General features: G+C 40.4%; 1 protein-coding gene across 2 annotated transcripts in view; it reads left to right on the forward strand.

The window, feature by feature from the left end:
* LOC126458421 (structural maintenance of chromosomes protein 4-like) overlaps positions 1 to 18,169 on the forward strand; it is a 330,847-nt gene that overhangs the window by 167,371 nt on the left and 145,307 nt on the right. For both annotated transcript variants that reach the window (XM_050095456.1, XM_050095457.1), the window contains exon 7: positions 1,029 to 1,179. In XM_050095456.1, coding sequence (XP_049951413.1) covers positions 1,029 to 1,179 — 151 coding nt within the window. The remainder of the gene's footprint in view (positions 1 to 1,028; positions 1,180 to 18,169) is intronic.

The following is an 18,169-nucleotide window of genomic DNA, read 5'->3' on the forward strand; positions in this document are numbered from 1 at the left end:
GTCTGAATGACAGTGTGCGATGGAACTAAATGCGAGGGTGGTTTGAAAAGTTTTCGGAATCACCATGAGAGGTCAGCGCTAGTGCAACTAGTTGTTCACATGATATTCATTGGACTGTTGCCTGTAAATACGTGCCACGTCAGTGCTCTAGGAAGAGAGCTATGGCACCCGTGGCTCTGTCGTTCCTGCGTAGTGATTTGTGAAGATGGAAAACAATCGAGATTCGGGCAGTGATTAAGTACTTCATAAAGAAGATATGAAAGCAAAGGACATTCATGTCAATTTCCAGAATACACTGCGGGACTCTGCTCCTTCATATTCAACTGTTGCCAAGTGGACAAATGAATTTAAATTTGGTCGGGAGAGCTTAGATGATGATCTGCACAGTGGTTGACCAAAATGTGTCACTACTTCAGGAATCATTCCGAAAGTGCACAAATGTTCATGAAAGGGGATGTAATTGCTCATGCTTGCCAGATGTCATCTGAAAGTGTATATCACATTTTAACTGAAGAATTAGAAATGAAAAAATTATCTGCAAGATGGGTGCTGCATCAAGACAATGCACGCCCGCACACGTGTCCATCGCCATGGCAAAATTACACGAACTAAGGTATGAATCATTACCACACCCGCCTTTTTCACCTGATATGGCTCTGCCAAACTTCCATCTCTTCCCAAAATTGAAAATTTTTCTTGGTGACGAAGACTCACTTCAAACGAAGAATTGATAGCTGGAGTTGACAACTATTTTGCATGCCTGAGGAAACTCATTTTTGAGATGGGATCAAGGCACTGGATCATCGTTGGACAAGTGCATTAATCTACAAGGAGGATACATTGAAAAATAAAAAAAGTTCAGTGATGTAAGTACTTTTTTTCTGTTCCATTCTGAGAACTTTTCAAACCACCCTCATACATGTTATGAAAGGGTTGGACTTATTACCATCTGATCCTTTTAGACTGTGGCTGTGTGTTTAAATTTATTACCATCATGAATTCATTTTAATGCAATATTTTTCCCACAGGAATAAAGATGAACTATTGTCCAAGAAAGAAACTGTAAAAGAATCACTAAATGCTGCAGCAGTTCAGACAGAAAAAGTGCGGCAGGAAATAAAGTCAGCAAACAAAATGCGAGACAGAGGCGAGAAACGGCTTGCTAATGAAGAAAGAAAGGTGGTATTAGACTTTGCTGTAGAAAACAATCCCTAACATTTCTAAATAGAAACATACCTGCACACTTTCTGTTAGGGTGTTTACACTGGTGGGCTGTGTACTTGCTTGTTTCTGTATTAGTACTTTTTCTTTCTCATTGCAAAGTTTTTTCATTATTGTAGTTTGTTATAATGGATTGTTATAAGGACTGTCGATATGAAAATTAATTATAATTTTGACATTTATGGGGGACAAATTTCACATTACAGTTGTTGTTGTCATCATCTTTTGTCAAAGTAATTGTAACTGTAAGAAATAAAATAGGTTTTGATCACAGAGAAATTGAAAAGTGAGAAGATGAATAAAATTCTGACATGTGATATATGCCTATGCTGAGAGACCAAAGAATTAGTTTACTTATATAACGGTAAAAAACACGATTGCTTGTCTGTGACTCACAAAACTTGCACATCCTACCACATGGTTTTGAGATATTTAATTGTGTAGTCAGTTCATTGAGAGGACTACTGCTTAACCTCAAGTTTTATGTACACACATTAATAGTCAGCAGCTTACTATCTTCATGGTCTCAAATATTCCATGTTTAGCTTTATAGATTATAGTGGTATACAAGGCAGATTTTTTTTGTTATTAATTGGGTATATTTTGTGATGAAATTTGGTATGAACAAGTGATTTCACCATGAAAAGCAACAGTAATGTCCATAAATCTATTTTGTGATTTAAAATGATCTACACTTTCCTCCCCTGACATTATGTATTGGAAAAGATAACATAAATTTTAATTATCTGCTCAGTGTCGACAAATGACAGAAACACTTTTAAAATCAAATGAAAATACAAAATTTGCTAATAATTAAAACTTTATGCCAAACCAGGATTCAAACTCAGACACTTACATTTCACAAATTGAGGGGGCCAAAGTCTGAACAACGTGCTCCATTATAGGTGGCATCCCTAAAAGAACATCAAGTGAGCCTCTGTTGAGTTTGTAATGTAGGGAGAGATGTGAGGGTGAATCAGTCTGTAGATCAGTGTGATGTGTTGAAATGACTGAATTTGAAGAACGATGTTTGCAGGTGTTTAGGTTTGAGTCTTGGTTTAGCATATGACTTTTATCCACAAATGTTCGTGCTTACATTCATAGATGCATGCTGGCAAGCACAATTAATTTAAGAAAGACAAGATTTATTGATGTTAGTGTTAAGGTTCATTGTCTGTACTTCTTTTTTGTATGGTGACTAGAATATAATGGTGCATAAACTTTTATCACTTATTTCATAACATAAAGATTATCTCTAATGTTATCTGTCTAACAGAAAACTAACGCATTAGCTTACTCACAGTTAGAGACAATTAGCTACAAAAGTAACTGACAGAATTGAATTTTTGTTTTCAAGGGTAATTTCTGACCTATAATCACACAGTTAACAACAAATTCCTAACATGTAGCTGTAGCCCTCTTACATGTATCTTCATACTGATTCTTCCCAGGGGACATTGATTGTGACTTAACTCAGGTTCTCAAACTGCAACTGATTGCTTCTTATGCTAACACGTTCACATACCAGAAGATAGGATCTTCTCAAAGAATGCCTGGACGTCTACTACTGTGTCAATGTGTGGAATATAAATTACATGTAACAGTAGTTTAAACTGTATCACATATTGCAGAGATGACAGAAATGTAAAACATTTAAAACCAATAAATTCTCAGCATTAAGACTAATTTTTTTCTTTCATTAGAAACTACAGATAAAATAGAAGATAACATTACAGGCTAGGATTAATGTGCAAGGAACCCAACAGTGATTAGATATACCTATGGACTGCAAAAGACAAAGTAGGGGACCTTCAGATAAGCATTTGGGGTCATGTGGATTGTCTCAGTTTCTCTGAACACAAGAGAGAGTAAAATTTATTCAATAAATTCTGAAGATGCTGCAATTCTCCGAGATGTAACCTATAGTAGCTTTTCACTTTCCTCTGTCCTTTCCTTCACATACATATGTTATGGGTGTTCTGTTGCTGCTCTCCCGCTTCTTTCTCCTGCTTGTCTCAGTGTACATGTTCCACTCCTTTCATCTGTTTTACCAGCCCTACCCCCTCTTTCCTCGTACTTTTATGTTTGTCTCTTCTGTCATCATCTCCTCATGCTTCACCTCTCCCAAAACTATATTCCTTCACCTACTTAAGCCTTAAGTCACTCCTAGCCCCTACCTCTCATCACATGGGCGACATGAAATATCCAGATGCAAGACCTACCCCATACTCCATCCGTCCACTCACATTACAGGGATAATCTACCCCATCAGTGACAGGGCCACCCACGAAAGCAGTCTAGTTATGTATCAACTCTGCTGGCTTTTGCCAAACAGTGACAAAGAGAAAATTTGACCACCCATTGGCAGAATATTACTATGACCACAGCATGCTCAACAGTAATGGCATGGCTGTTTCACAGCCTGTCAAATCTGGATTGACTCCTGGAGGTGGTGCTAATCTCTGGAAGCACAAGGATGTGTTTGAAAGTGGTGTGGTTTGGAAATCCCAGATGCTTCTACCCAATAATCATGAATCTAAAATTCACAAAATTCTAATTCTTTACCATCTACAAATGGAATAGTAATGAGAAATAATGATTCTGATATGGCAGACTTGTGGAAGAATGAGGAAAGGAGACCAATAGCACAAGCGATGAGTCATTGACAGGCACACAAAAAAAATTGAAAAATTTATTAGCTTGCAGATAAATCCTTTAATCAGCAATGAGCTAGGCGCTTGCAAACAGCAACTCCCCCCCCCCCCCCTGCCCCCCCCCCCCCCCACACACACACACACACTACTCATTGTAGCTGTATAGGTGATGGTAAATCATTTGTCTTCTACAGCTCTAAACTTATTTTCACCAGAGATAAATGAGAATCCCTTATCTATGTTGTGAAGACTTCATTTCTGGGTTTTGATTTCTTTTTTACAACATCTCATCATCATTGGTGTGCTTTTTTCTTCATGGGCACACTTTATTTTAGGTGTTGATTTGGCAGCAGAAGAAATGTACATTTTCATTCCACACACGCGCACACACACACACACACACACACACGCACACACACACACACACACACACACCACCTGTACGGCTACATTGTGCAGATGAACACATATACTGTGGCACAATGTATTTGTATGTGTATGTGTGAGTGTGTGTGTGTGTGTGTGTGTGTGTGTGTGCGTGTGTGCGTGTGCGTGGATTTTGTTGTTAGTTAATATGTAAAAATGAAATTTTTATGTGAGTGGTTTGTTTAAATTATTTATTTTTTTCACTCTTGCAAAACTGAATAAGTTAAGGCAGGATCTATATTAAAGAGGTTCATGAATACACAGCTAATGTTTTGTAGTAACTAATTACTGCTTTCGTTTTTTCTTCAGGCAACTAAGTAAACACATGAAAAAACTGTTTCTAGTAGCAGTTGCAATAAACAGTATAGAATTTCATCTACGATATATGTGGACTGTTGTACCTAACAGATTACAATCAGATGAAATATTTGTTTTTGAGATACGGATGATTATCGACTTTGGATGTTCATTCCCGCAAGAGACAAATTGTCTATTGGATATGTTTGTATAGAGACTATATTGTTGCCTCCCAAAGCTCTTACTTCTGCCTGGACATTTTTACTTTCATAGTGAGTCCCTCTCGGCAGGGTTAGTATTATTATCTCTTCGTTCATCTTTTTTAACACTTAACATAAAGTGTGTATTTCACAAGAATGAATATGGGTACGTACAGGTGATGGTAAATCACTTGTCTTCTATGACTTTAAACTTATTTTCATCTGAGGTAAATAAGAAGCCCTTATCTATGCTGTGAAGACTTCATTTCTGGGTTTTGTCTTCCTTTTATGATATTTCATCATCTTTGGTGGACTTTTTTCTGCATGGACATACTTTATTAAGTGCTGATTGGGCAGTAGAAGAAATGTACGTATGTCATTTGATACACAATAGTTTGTCCTGTTCTCCGGCTGTATTAAGAAAACACACGTGCAGACATGTGAGTGAAAGCTAATAATTAATAGGACTGACAACTATCATACATTTCAATATTGAGTGAACAATTTAATTTTCAAATAAAGCTGCCTGATGGCTTACTACATTATATTGAACATAATCTATTACAAATGTTTATCACATCATATATTGCTCTCTTCAACCAGGCTCTGTTAGGTGTTGCTGTTCAGGAAGTTGCAGTTTTGAGTGTTGAGTGATTTCACCTATAGTGACTGGTGTACATTCAGAGTATTGGCTACTCATCATTAAATGCAATTGTTACTATTGTGATTGCTGACAAGGGTGAGTTTTTGTTTGGTAAGAACCAATGTTCATATATACATTTATTCTAAATTCTGTCACCCCACGTTGGGTGATGTTAGTCATGATGGGAATGGTGTTGGTATTTAATTGACTATTGGAATAATGTTTTTCACTTGACACACAGTCAGAAAATAATGTAAGGAAAGGAAGCAAACATGAAGTATTGTTTACAGCTGCATAATATTGAACCTTTGTGTCTTCTTTTTGATAGAACAAGTGGTAAGCAATCAATTGCAGTGCAGGGGTGAAGGATTAAAATAAAATTTTATCTCGGAACTGTAGCGCTGTAAAAATCATCACTGATTTCAAGTGTACAGCAGTGTATGGTAAATGCGATATGTGTCTCAGTCTTTTATAGCCATTTTCACTCTCAATTGATGGTACTTAATTGCCTGAGATTAATTTTGTGCCAACTTTGTTACCATTTGCCTGGAGTGTATTATTTCTAACTTTCTTTGGAGGCTACCTTTTTATTTGTGTCATTCTTCCTATTTAACTTTGTACTTCTTCATTTCTTCTCGTGTGTACAGTAACGCATAAAGGAAAGAGCGGAAGAAAATAATTAAAAAAATATGTGGTGCACTCTTGCATCCTTTCTACTGATAAATTCTCATGCCCATACAGCAATTACACCCCTGGCATAATTTCAGAATAACTAGATCCTTGTCTGATGGAAATTTTGTATTTAGCAACCATTATATCATTGACAAATTTATACTTACCTGGCCTGTCCATATTCACAGACAGTGGAAAAAAATCTGTGATAACATGTAAGGTCCATTGTGCTATGCATTTGAATTTCCAGCAAAAAATCAAATGGCTTCAGATTCAGCTCCTCAATCTCCATGTGTACTTTTATTCAGTTCCACAATTTTTTATTTGTTTTATTGCCTGGCTGTGACCAGTCTTATCCAAGGTAGCTTGAGAATTCTCAGTGAGAAATTATCCGCTGCCTGCATTAAGAGTGCTGTGCAGGTTTACTCTGACGGGGGCTGCCACATTTTTTTACTTCCAGATGTGCCTGCTTTTCCGTCTGGTGTGTCTCCCTGAGCAAGGGTGCCCCAGTTTGAAGGCACCATAGATCTACATTTCACCCCATACATGATATTTGCTTGTCATACATGTTGTGATTTCACACAAAAATAAGAACAGACACAAAGTTCTACAATGTCAACAACACAGTTCCGATACTCCATATAAGTTCAGAGTACAAGGCCATGCCAAGTCCAAGATACAAACACAATTCATCCTTGGAGCAGAGTTCAAGTTACTACGAGCAAATACAACAGCGAAATAAGAGAAAGCCCGTTTAACTCGTGAATTATATGAAGTTAGTTTGTTGCTCAGTGACTTGACGTGGTGCTGCATGTTGGTGGCACACACAGGCCCTGAGGCAGTGCATCCTCTGATGTGTGATCATGTCGCGAGCTGGCAGCTGGCCACCTGGCATCGGCATTGGCATGGGTGAATTAAATTGTGATGGCTCGCATCTATGCCTCACAAAATGTTGTAGCCACAGCGGTGGTACAAAATGAATGGTAATACAGTTGGTTATCACAGCGAAAGTAGAATTTCTTAGACGAGCTGTTAAGAAATTACAGGGCATTTCTCTGCATGTTAGTGCCAGTAAAAAGCTACAGAAATTCCATTAACTGTATGAGGTTGTCAAATGGCACTTAAGATGTCACAGGAGGGTTAAATTGTTTAAACTAAATAAAGTATGACAGTACTAAGATTTTATATATCTAAAAACAAAGATGATGTGACTTACCAAATGAAAGTGCTGGCAGGTCGACAGACACACAAACAAACACAAACATACACACAAAATTCAAGCTTTCGCAACAAACTGTTGCCTCATCAGGAAAGAGGGAAGGAGAGGGGAAGACGAAAGGAAGTGGGTTTTAAAGGAGAGGGTAAGGAGTCATTCCAATCCCGGGAGCGGAAAGACTTACCTTAGGGGGAAAAAAGGACAGGTATACACTCGCACACACGCACATATCCATCCACACATACAGACACAAGCAGACATATTTAAAGACAAAGAGTTTGGGCAGAGATGTCAGTCGAGGCAGAAGTGTAGAGGCAAAGAAGTTGTTGAAAGATAGGTGAGGTATGAGTGGCGGCAACTTGAAATTAGCGGAGATTGAGGCCTGGCGGATGACGAGAAGAGAGGATATACTGAAGGGCAAGTTCCCATCTCCGGAGTTCGGATAGGTTGGTGTTGGTGGGAAGTATCCAGATAACCCGGACGGTGTAACACTGTGCCAAGATGTGCTGGCCGTGCACCAAGGCATGTTTAGCCACAGGGTGATCCTCATTACCAACAAACACTGTCTGCCTGTGTCCATTCATGCGAATGGACAGTTTGTTGCTGGTCATTCCCACATAGAATGCGTCACAGTGTAGGCAGGTCAGTTGGTAGATCACGTGGGTGCTTTCACACGTGGCTCTGCCTTTGATCGTGTACACCTTCCGGGTTACAGGACTGGAGTAGGTGGTGGTGGGAGGGTGCATGGGACAGGTTTTACACCGGGGGCGGTTACAAGGGTAGGAGCCAGAGGGTAGGGAAGGTGGTTTGGGGATTTCATAGGGATGAACTAAGAGGTTACGAAGGTTAGGTGGACGGCGGAAAGACACTCTTGGTGGAGTGGGGAGGATTTCATGAAGGGTGGATCTCATTTCTGGGCAGGATTTTAGGAAGTCGTATCCCTGCTGGAGAGCCACATTCAGAATCTGATCCAGTCCCGGAAAGTATCCTGTCACAAGTGGGGCACTTTTGTGGTTCTTCTGTGGGAGGTTCTGGGTTTGAGAGGATGAGGAAGTTGCTCTGGTTATTTGCTTCTGTACCAGGTCGGGAGGGTAGTTGCGGGATGCGAAAGCTGTTGTCAGGTTGTTGGTGTAATGCTTCAGGGATTCCGGACTGGAGCAGATTCGTTTGCCACGAAGACCTAGGCTGTAGGGAAGGGACCGTTTGATGTGGAATGGGTGGCAGCTGTCGTAATGGAGGTACTGTTGCTTGTTGGTGGGTTTGATGTGGACGGACGTGTGAAGCTGGCCATTGGACAGGTGGAGGTCAACATCAAGGAAAGTGGCATGGGATTTGGAGTAGGACCAGGTGAATCTGATGGAACCAAAGGAGTTGAGGTTGGAGAGGAAATTCTGGAGTTCTTCTTCACTGTGAGTCCAGATCATGAAGATGTCATCAATAAATCTGTACCAAACTTTGGGTTGGCAGGCCTGGGTAACCAAGAAGGCTTCCTCTAAGCGACCCATGAATAGGTTGGCGTACGAAGGGGCCATCCTGGTACCCATGGCTGTTCCCTTTAATTGCTGGTATGTCTGGCCTTCAAAAGTGAAGAAGTTGTGGGTCAGGATGAAGCTGGCTAAGGTAATGAGGAAAGAGGTTTTGGGTAGGGTGGCAGGTGATCGGCGTGAAAGGAAGTGCTCCATTGCAGCGAGGCCCTGGACGTGCGGGATATTTGTGTATAAGGAAGTGGCATCAATGGTTACAAGGATGGTTTCTGGGGGTAACGGATTGGGTAAGGATTCCAGGCGTTCGAGAAAGTGGTTGGTGTCTTTGATGAAGGATGGGAGACTGCACGTAATGGGTTGAAGGTGTTGATCTACGTAGGCAGAGATACGTTCTGTGGGGGCTTGGTAACCAGCTACAATGGGACGGCCAGGATGATTGGGTTTGTGAATTTTAGGAAGAAGGTAGAAGGTAGGGGTGCGGGGTGTCGGTGGGGTCAGGAGGTTGATGGAGTCAGGTGAAAGGTTTTGTAGGGGGCCTAAGGTTCTGAGGATTCCCTGAAGCTCCGCCTGGACATCAGGAATGGGATTACCTTGGCAAACTTTGTATGTGGTGTTGTCTGAAAGCTGACGCAGTCCCTCAGCCACATACTCCCGACGATCAAGTACCACGGTCGTGGAACCCTTGTCCGCCAGAAGAATGATGATGGACCGGTCAGCCTTCAGATCACGGATAGCCTGGGCTTCAGCAGTGGTGATGTTGGGAGTAGGATTAAGGTTTTTTAAGAAGGATTGGGAGGCAAGGCTGGAAGTCAGAAATTCCTGGAAGGTTTGGAGAGGGTGATTTTGAGGAAGAGGAGGTGGGTCCCGCTGTGACGGAGGACGGAACTGTTCCAGGCAGGGTTCAATTTGGATAGTGTCTTGGGGAGTTGGATCATTAGGGGTAGGATTAGGATCATTTTTCTTCGTGGCAAAGTGATACTTCCAGCAGAGAGTACGAGTGTAGGACAGTAAATCTTTGACGAGGGCTGTTTGGTTGAATCTGGGAGTGGGGCTGAAGGTGAGGCCTTTGGATAGGACAGAGGTTTCAGATTGTGGAAATTCCAAGCAACACAATCTGGCACCACAACACCCTAATTCAGTAGTTAACCTTTCCTCCAAACCTCTCTCCCAATCTGAAACCTCTGTCCTATCCAAAGGCCTCACCTTCAGCCCCACTCCCAGATTCAACCAAACAGCCCTCGTCAAAGATTTACTGTCCTACACTCGTACTCTCTGCTGGAAGTATCACTTTGCCACGAAGAAAAATGATCCTAATCCTACCCCTAATGATCCAACTCCCCAAGACACTATCCAAATTGAACCCTGCCTGGAACAGTTTCGTCCTCCGTCACAGCGGGACCCACCTCCTCTTCCTCAAAATCACCCTCTCCAAACCTTCCAGGAATTTCTGACTTCCAGCCTTGCCTCCCAATCCTTCTTAAAAAACCTTAATCCTACTCCCAACATCACCACTGCTGAAGCCCAGGCTATCCGTGATCTGAAGGCTGACCGGTCCATCATCATTCTTCCGGCGGACAAGGGTTCCACGACCGTGGTACTTGATCGTCGGGAGTATGTGGCTGAGGGACTGCGTCAGCTTTCAGACAACACCACATACAAAGTTTGCCAAGGTAATCCCATTCCTGATGTCCAGGCGGAGCTTCAGGGAATCCTCAGAACCTTAGGCCCCCTACAAAACCTTTCACCTGACTCCATCAACCTCCTGACCCCACCGACACCCCGCACCCCTACCTTCTACCTTCTTCCTAAAATTCACAAACCCAATCATCCTGGCCGTCCCATTGTAGCTGGTTACCAAGCCCCCACAGAACGTATCTCTGCCTACGTAGATCAACACCTTCAACCCATTACGTGCAGTCTCCCATCCTTCATCAAAGACACCAACCACTTTCTCGAATGCCTGGAATCCTTACCCAATCCGTTACCCCCAGAAACCATCCTTGTAACCATTGATGCCACTTCCTTATACACAAATATCCCGCACGTCCAGGGCCTCGCTGCAATGGAGCACTTCCTTTCACGCCGATCACCTGCCACCCTACCCAAAACCTCTTTCCTCATTACCTTAGCCAGCTTCATCCTGACCCACAACTTCTTCACTTTTGAAGGCCAGACATACCAGCAATTAAAGGGAACAGCCATGGGTACCAGGATGGCCCCTTCGTACGCCAACCTATTCATGGGTCGCTTAGAGGAAGCCTTCTTGGTTACCCAGGCCTGCCAACCCAAAGTTTGGTACAGATTTATTGATGACATCTTCATGATCTGGACTCACAGTGAAGAAGAACTCCAGAATTTCCTCTCCAACCTCAACTCCTTTGGTTCCATCAGATTCACCTGGTCCTACTCCAAATCCCATGCCACTTTCCTTGATGTTGACCTCCACCTGTCCAATGGCCAGCTTCACACGTCCGTCCACATCAAACCCACCAACAAGCAACAGTACCTCCATTACGACAGCTGCCACCCATTCCACATCAAACGGTCCCTTCCCTACAGCCTAGGTCTTCGTGGCAAACGAATCTGCTCCAGTCCGGAATCCCTGAAGCATTACACCAACAACCTGACAACAGCTTTCGCATCCCGCAACTACCCTCCCGACCTGGTACAGAAGCAAATAACCAGAGCAACTTCCTCATCCTCTCAAACCCAGAACCTCCCACAGAAGAACCACAAAAGTGCCCCACTTGTGACAGGATACTTTCCGGGACTGGATCAGATTCTGAATGTGGCTCTCCAGCAGGGATACGACTTCCTAAAATCCTGCCCAGAAATGAGATCCACCCTTCATGAAATCCTCCCCACTCCACCAAGAGTGTCTTTCCGCCGTCCACCTAACCTTCGTAACCTCTTAGTTCATCCCTATGAAATCCCCAAACCACCTTCCCTACCCTCTGGCTCCTACCCTTGTAACCGCCCCCGGTGTAAAACCTGTCCCATGCACCCTCCCACCACCACCTACTCCAGTCCTGTAACCCGGAAGGTGTACACGATCAAAGGCAGAGCCACGTGTGAAAGCACCCACGTGATCTACCAACTGACCTGCCTACACTGTGACGCATTCTATGTGGGAATGACCAGCAACAAACTGTCCATTCGCATGAATGGACACAGGCAGACAGTGTTTGTTGGTAATGAGGATCACCCTGTGGCTAAACATGCCTTGGTGCACGGCCAGCACATCTTGGCACAGTGTTACACCGTCCGGGTTATCTGGATACTTCCCACCAACACCAACCTATCCGAACTCCGGAGATGGGAACTTGCCCTTCAGTATATCCTCTCTTCTCGTCATCCGCCAGGCCTCAATCTCCGCTAATTTCAAGTTGCCGCCACTCATACCTCACCTGTCTTTCAACAACTTCTTTGCCTCTACACTTCTGCCTCGACTGACATCTCTGCCCAAACTCTTTGTCTTTAAATATGTCTGCTTGTGTCTGTATGTGTGGATGGATATGTGCGTGTGTGCGAGTGTATACCTGTCCTTTTTTCCCCCTAAGGTAAGTCTTTCCGCTCCCGGGATTGGAATGACTCCTTACCCTCTCCTTTAAAACCCACTTCCTTTCGTCTTCCCCTCTCCTTCCCTCTTTCCTGATGAGGCAACAGTTTGTTGCGAAAGCTTGAATTTTGTGTGTATGTTTGTGTTTGTTTGTGTGTCTGTCGACCTGCCAGCACTTTCATTTGGTAAGTCACATCATCTTTGTTTTTAGATATATATTTCCTACGTGGAATGTTTCCCTCTATTATAACCATAGTACTAAGATTTTTGTATAGATGTGAAAGGACACATACTGAATGACAGATCAAAAGCATAGAAACTGCAGAGATGTGCTTTCTGAGAGTAGCAGCTGACTACATATTATTTTATGGGAATGCAAATGAAGGTATTAGAAAAGAATGAAATATTTTCATCTTAATTAAGAAATAGTGAATAAAAGGGAAAAACTTAAAGAGCATGTAATGAGAATGCAGCAAAGCGAACCACCAAAGTTTCTGCCAAGCTATAAGACAAAACCAGGATGAAGTAAGCTTGGTCAGCCAAAGAAAAGATAAACAGAGAAAAGTAGTCGAGGAGAGGACAAACCAGAGATAGGTTATGCTGTATGGTTTTTGTTATACGGTTGTTAGGTTGTGATATGAGGTAAATTACTGTGCCTAAGGTTTTGTCTCCTAATGCTAAAGACATTCTCGGAGGCTATAAAGATTCAGTTGCTATTTGCAAACTTAAACAAGTTCCACAAGGTGAACTGTTTATATGTAACTACACACTGGTTGGATTGTGACATTATCTGACTGCTGCTTAAGGTAACAGAATTATCAGTGTTCACTTCATATATGATTAAAGCCCACAACTTGTCTAATTTCAGTCCTCCTTCTTTTCCGTTAAAGTTGTTTATGCATGTTTAAATTTCTGCAGCCTCTCTGAACATCACAGTGCAGTAATAATTCGACCAGGATGAAATTTGAAATGAATTTATTCATTCCGTAGTACCTTCACCTGGTCAGACATGGATACTGCCAATTAATCCTTATTGCCCAGATGACAGTAGCTCTTGAGTTCCTTAAGCCACCTGTTAATGCATTTTTTAGTAATTTCTATGTATACTGTACCACATGTGCAAGCATTTTTGTGTATTCCTACTGTAGCAAGCAGCGGACACAGGTCCTTTGCAGTGTACAGATATTCGTGCATCTTTAAACATTCTGTCAATAACGTTTCTCCTTAGCACTCTCCTGATGCCATCAGTGACAGTTTTTGTGAATGGGAGGAAAACTTTTAGCTGCTTCTTTTCTTGTTTTCCCCACCAGAAATTCCAGATATTTTAGGATGTAGTGCCCTATTTATTTCTCCTAGCAGCTATTTCTTTTGAAATTAATTCATAAATGATGATGGAGCTTTTCTTTCAAGTACTGTGGCTCCCAGATTCTTTTAGCCTGATCCACGAGTGTTTTAATTGCAGTGCACCAGTGATGTAAGTAACCACCATGAATACGTACATTATACAGGGTGTCCAATTTAAACTTGCCTAATTTCCAGATACAATTAAGAAAAAAAGTATGGCACATAGATGCAATTTGTGGCATCATGGAAAGTAACTCAAAACATTTTGTACAAAAAATTATTATACTGCTGCATTATTTCCTTTTGTAACATTTAAAAATGTCTTGATGATACTCTATCTCAACCCATGCGCACACAAGAATGCCTGGGGTGGTGGAGAGTATTTCATCCATCCATTCTGTGGAGATTGCCAAGGCACATACAGATGAGACGTGCACAATGTCTTTCACATAATCCAGTTGGGAGAAATCCAGAGGGGATTGTGACTGGAATCGTGGTAGACACTTGGGTGCTCCATCACACCCTCTCCATCGCTTTGGAAATGTTTGTTCCAGAAGTCAAAAATGTGTAAACTCCAATACTGTGGTGCACCATCCTGCTGGGTGATTGCATTTGGCTGAAGGGCAAGAGGCTGAGGGACATCAAATTGCTCAGGCGTGCCCCGATAAATGTTTCACATTACTGTTTGCTCCATAAGCAAAATTGTCTTAACTACACTGTCTTTCATCAGCACACAACACACATTCGCATTACTGTCTTTGACACGTTATTGAAAACTGTGAGTGTTTTCCAAACCCCAAGTGCAAATGTTGTGCCAATCATACTGCCCACATTTGCGGAAGTTTTCTTTGGTGGAAAAAATTATGTTTACTAAATAGTTGGGGTTTTACCAAATCCATTGCAGCTTCTTAATTGCAAATTTGTGGTGTAACTAAAAGCCGTTCCACTTTAATGCCTGAACTATGTGAACTTTTTATGCGTGGAAGCAAAGTTGTTTATGCAGCACCTTGTAAACTGTTAAACGAGGGATGTTTAGCTTTCATGATGCTCATTGAACTGAATTTGAGGGCTTCTTTGGAAGGTGTCTCTGATCTCCTGTATCATTTCATCGGAGGTGGTTTTCCTGCCAGAACCTGACTTTCTATGTACATTCCCCATGGCTAAGAATTTTACATACTAAGCATTAATCATTTTAGGTCTGGTAGCTCCCTTTGGAATTCACCTTGGAATTTCTTTAGACAGCAATGTTGTTGTTGATAATGATGATCACCTCTTTGTGTACAGAGGACCAGTCTGAGAAATCATGAGTGAGTTTGCTGTTTTACTTTTGTTGTTGAGGGGACTAAAGTAAATGTCATTTCATCTGCAACAACAAAAACCAGTCTTTGCCATATCCAGCTGTGCAAGCATACACATTATTGTGCAGTCCTTTAGTGGAACAATGCCTACTTCCTTTAATGATCGTGGCCACGTAAAACAGTTTAGAGGCCTTATCAGTTGCACTTAATTTCATTGTGACTGGAGAACCCACTGAAAACCAACTTGTGACAACCCTAACTGTTGCAGAAACCCTATGATGACTCATTGTTGGATGAAAACAGTGTAGATTATGTACTTTGACTGGTGTACTCTATGCAGAAACATGCCTTGCGATATGGATCAGTACAAATCTCTATGCAGAAACATGCCTTGTGGTATGGATCAGTGCAATATTATATTTTTCTGTTGGACAGTCGTTGAAACTTTGCACTTTTAGGACAATGAAGCCTTTGCTTTAAATTCACCTGGGTTTACAATAGATTTTATACTATTAACTGTCCTCAGTTAATTCACTGTTTTCATTCACACCTTTATCTAGAGGCACATTAATCTAAGGAGTCACTTTCATATCAGTTGTCTTTATTAAATGTAACAGTATTCTTCAATTCTGTATGGTGTTTTAGCAGATGAATTTCTCCCACGAACTTTGTCTACAGTCATGGTACTAAATAAAGCAACTGTGGATTTCGTTATCATAAAAGCACAAACTAAACTGCTACTAAACAAATTATCCTCATTTAATGTCTGAATAGTCCAGCTTGACAGTAAATTGGTACAACTGTCAAAGATGTATTGGTGCCACAACACACAACAAGACAGTTTTAAATCATTAATAATCACTCAGAAGAAGCTTTAGAAATGAGATATTTATACCAGGGTGTTCACATTATTTTGTTCCTTACCTTTGTTTACAAATTCCTTTGGCCATGTAGTGCTGAAGTACATCATCCTTACCTGCAGTCATATAGTGAAACTTACTTTACTTTTGTTGACTAACATTTCTCTTGTTTGTATTATTTTTGTTTCCCAAACAGTTCTTTTTTTGCATTATGTTTTCTTTGAAGCCACAAGAAGATCTTTATACATCTATAAGGTTTTATGTGTTTTCAAACAGTGATTTTTCTATGATGTCTCATACTTTTATTGCCCTTGACTAGCTGTCTTCACTGACTTAACAATTTTAAAAAACAGCAAGCACTCATCTGGAGCACCAGTTTTTGCACTTTTGATTAATATTTTTAGTGTCTTATTAGATAATTTTGTGTAGTGTAAGTGCACAATGTCTTCAATTTCAGAAGTCTTTGCTTATTTTTTGTGTGAAGTAATTTCCACTGTAAAGATGTTAGTCGTGAGTTCCATGCTTCAATTAGGTGATACATCTTAATGATGTGAAGCAATTCAGTTTGCAATTTAATTTATGTTTTTATATGACTACAAGCTGACCATTAGAGATGTGTTCATATAACAGAAAAAATGTATAATAACAAAAGTAAGTATTTAATTAATACTTTCACACTAAATAAACTAGAAGTTCTGATGTAAAAATAATTTTGAGGAGTTGCACAGAAGGATCTTTACAGTATACTTTCAATTTCAGCTTTGCTACCTGCCAGGCATTTAATATTGTTCTGTACGTGATCAATGACTTTGGTAGCACTATTGTTCACCTCTTTTTGGACTAAAGTCAGTTTTAATGAAATTGGTATGTGACTTGCAAGCACTTTCACTTTTAGCTTCTATTGTTTCTTTTTTGTGTTTAGATATAAACATTCATTAAATAATTTTGTCACCATTTTTATGTTCTATATTATATCTTCAATATGTTATTCTTGGTCTTCAGTAGTCATCTAAATCTGTGTTTGGATTTGAAATTTTTGTCATCATCCAATGTGAATGATAGTGGCAATGGAATTACCACTTACATGTTACACGCTGTCACCAGTCTAACACTTTAGTTGTAGATCACGGTGGAGCTAAGTTTAACTATCAGGACAATGTGTGGCTTCTTTTGAATATGAATTAATTGTGAACATACATATCTGAGAGTGTTGCAAGCTGTAGAACAACTTTCCATACTTTACTAGCCGATTACGAGGTTTTATTTAATGTAGAGAGGGATGTGAAAGTAGTTAATTTTGTTAAAATGTTGAAAATTTTGTTTCATAAGGTAGTGTGTTCACTTTGAACCATTTGCAGTCAAGCTCCTCTGAAATGATGTCATATGCCTCCACTACGTTTTTTTCTTTCACCATACTGATTTTATTTTATTGTCTGATTGTGAACTTCAAACATGAAGCTTATGCATTTAGTTATTTCTTAAAAGTTATTTTGTGTATTATGATAGTTCTTGTGCTGCAAAAGTATATCTCATTAGTTATTTTCTCCACTTAATTTATAAATTTCTTTGTTGTAATATGAGTCAAATCCAACTTCCCTTGTTACATTCAGTTTAATAATTTTATCAGGAAAATTATTTTTGTAAGTAGATATGACCTGATAAAAAAAGCAATTGATTGATTTCAATACTAGAATTTGGCACAGTTTTTGTCAGTACTTTTGTTGTGTCTTTTAAAAGCCTGGATTTAATAATTATGGGTGTAACAAATCTGTATTAATGTAGTGAGCTTTGTGTCATGGCCTGACAGTCCACTGACAACACAAAAAATGTGTGCACAGTTTCACTTTGCTAATAAGTTATTGAGATACCACTACCATAAGCTGCTTGATAAGCAAAATTATGGCTAAGTCAAAGTCATAAGGGGCCTTTTTTATTTTATTTTTTAGTCATTTAAAAATTACTTTAAAATCATAACAGATTAGTAACCTCTTCTTTTTATTCGCAGGCAGCACAATAAATGGATCTTTCTTTTTTCATGAGTAGCTCTCAATCCATCTCTACATACTTAGTTAGAAACTACATGAGAAAAGTACTGGCTGGTTGAAACCATGACTCACTGTGCAAGGGATGTTTGGAAGGCTCAGTTGAGTCCTAATCCATTACATAGTTTTTCTTTGTCAGTTGCAAGGAGATGTTAGCCTCAAAATTCAGTTTCTTGAGGGTATGTATCACAACATGTGTCTTTTTCTTTTAGTTTTGAGTTTGTTTCTTATCCATACAAATTCATTGTTGTTT

This window comes from Schistocerca serialis, chromosome 2 (assembly GCF_023864345.2).
Source record: "Schistocerca serialis cubense isolate TAMUIC-IGC-003099 chromosome 2, iqSchSeri2.2, whole genome shotgun sequence".
Classification (NCBI taxonomy): Eukaryota; Metazoa; Arthropoda; class Insecta; order Orthoptera; family Acrididae; genus Schistocerca; species Schistocerca serialis.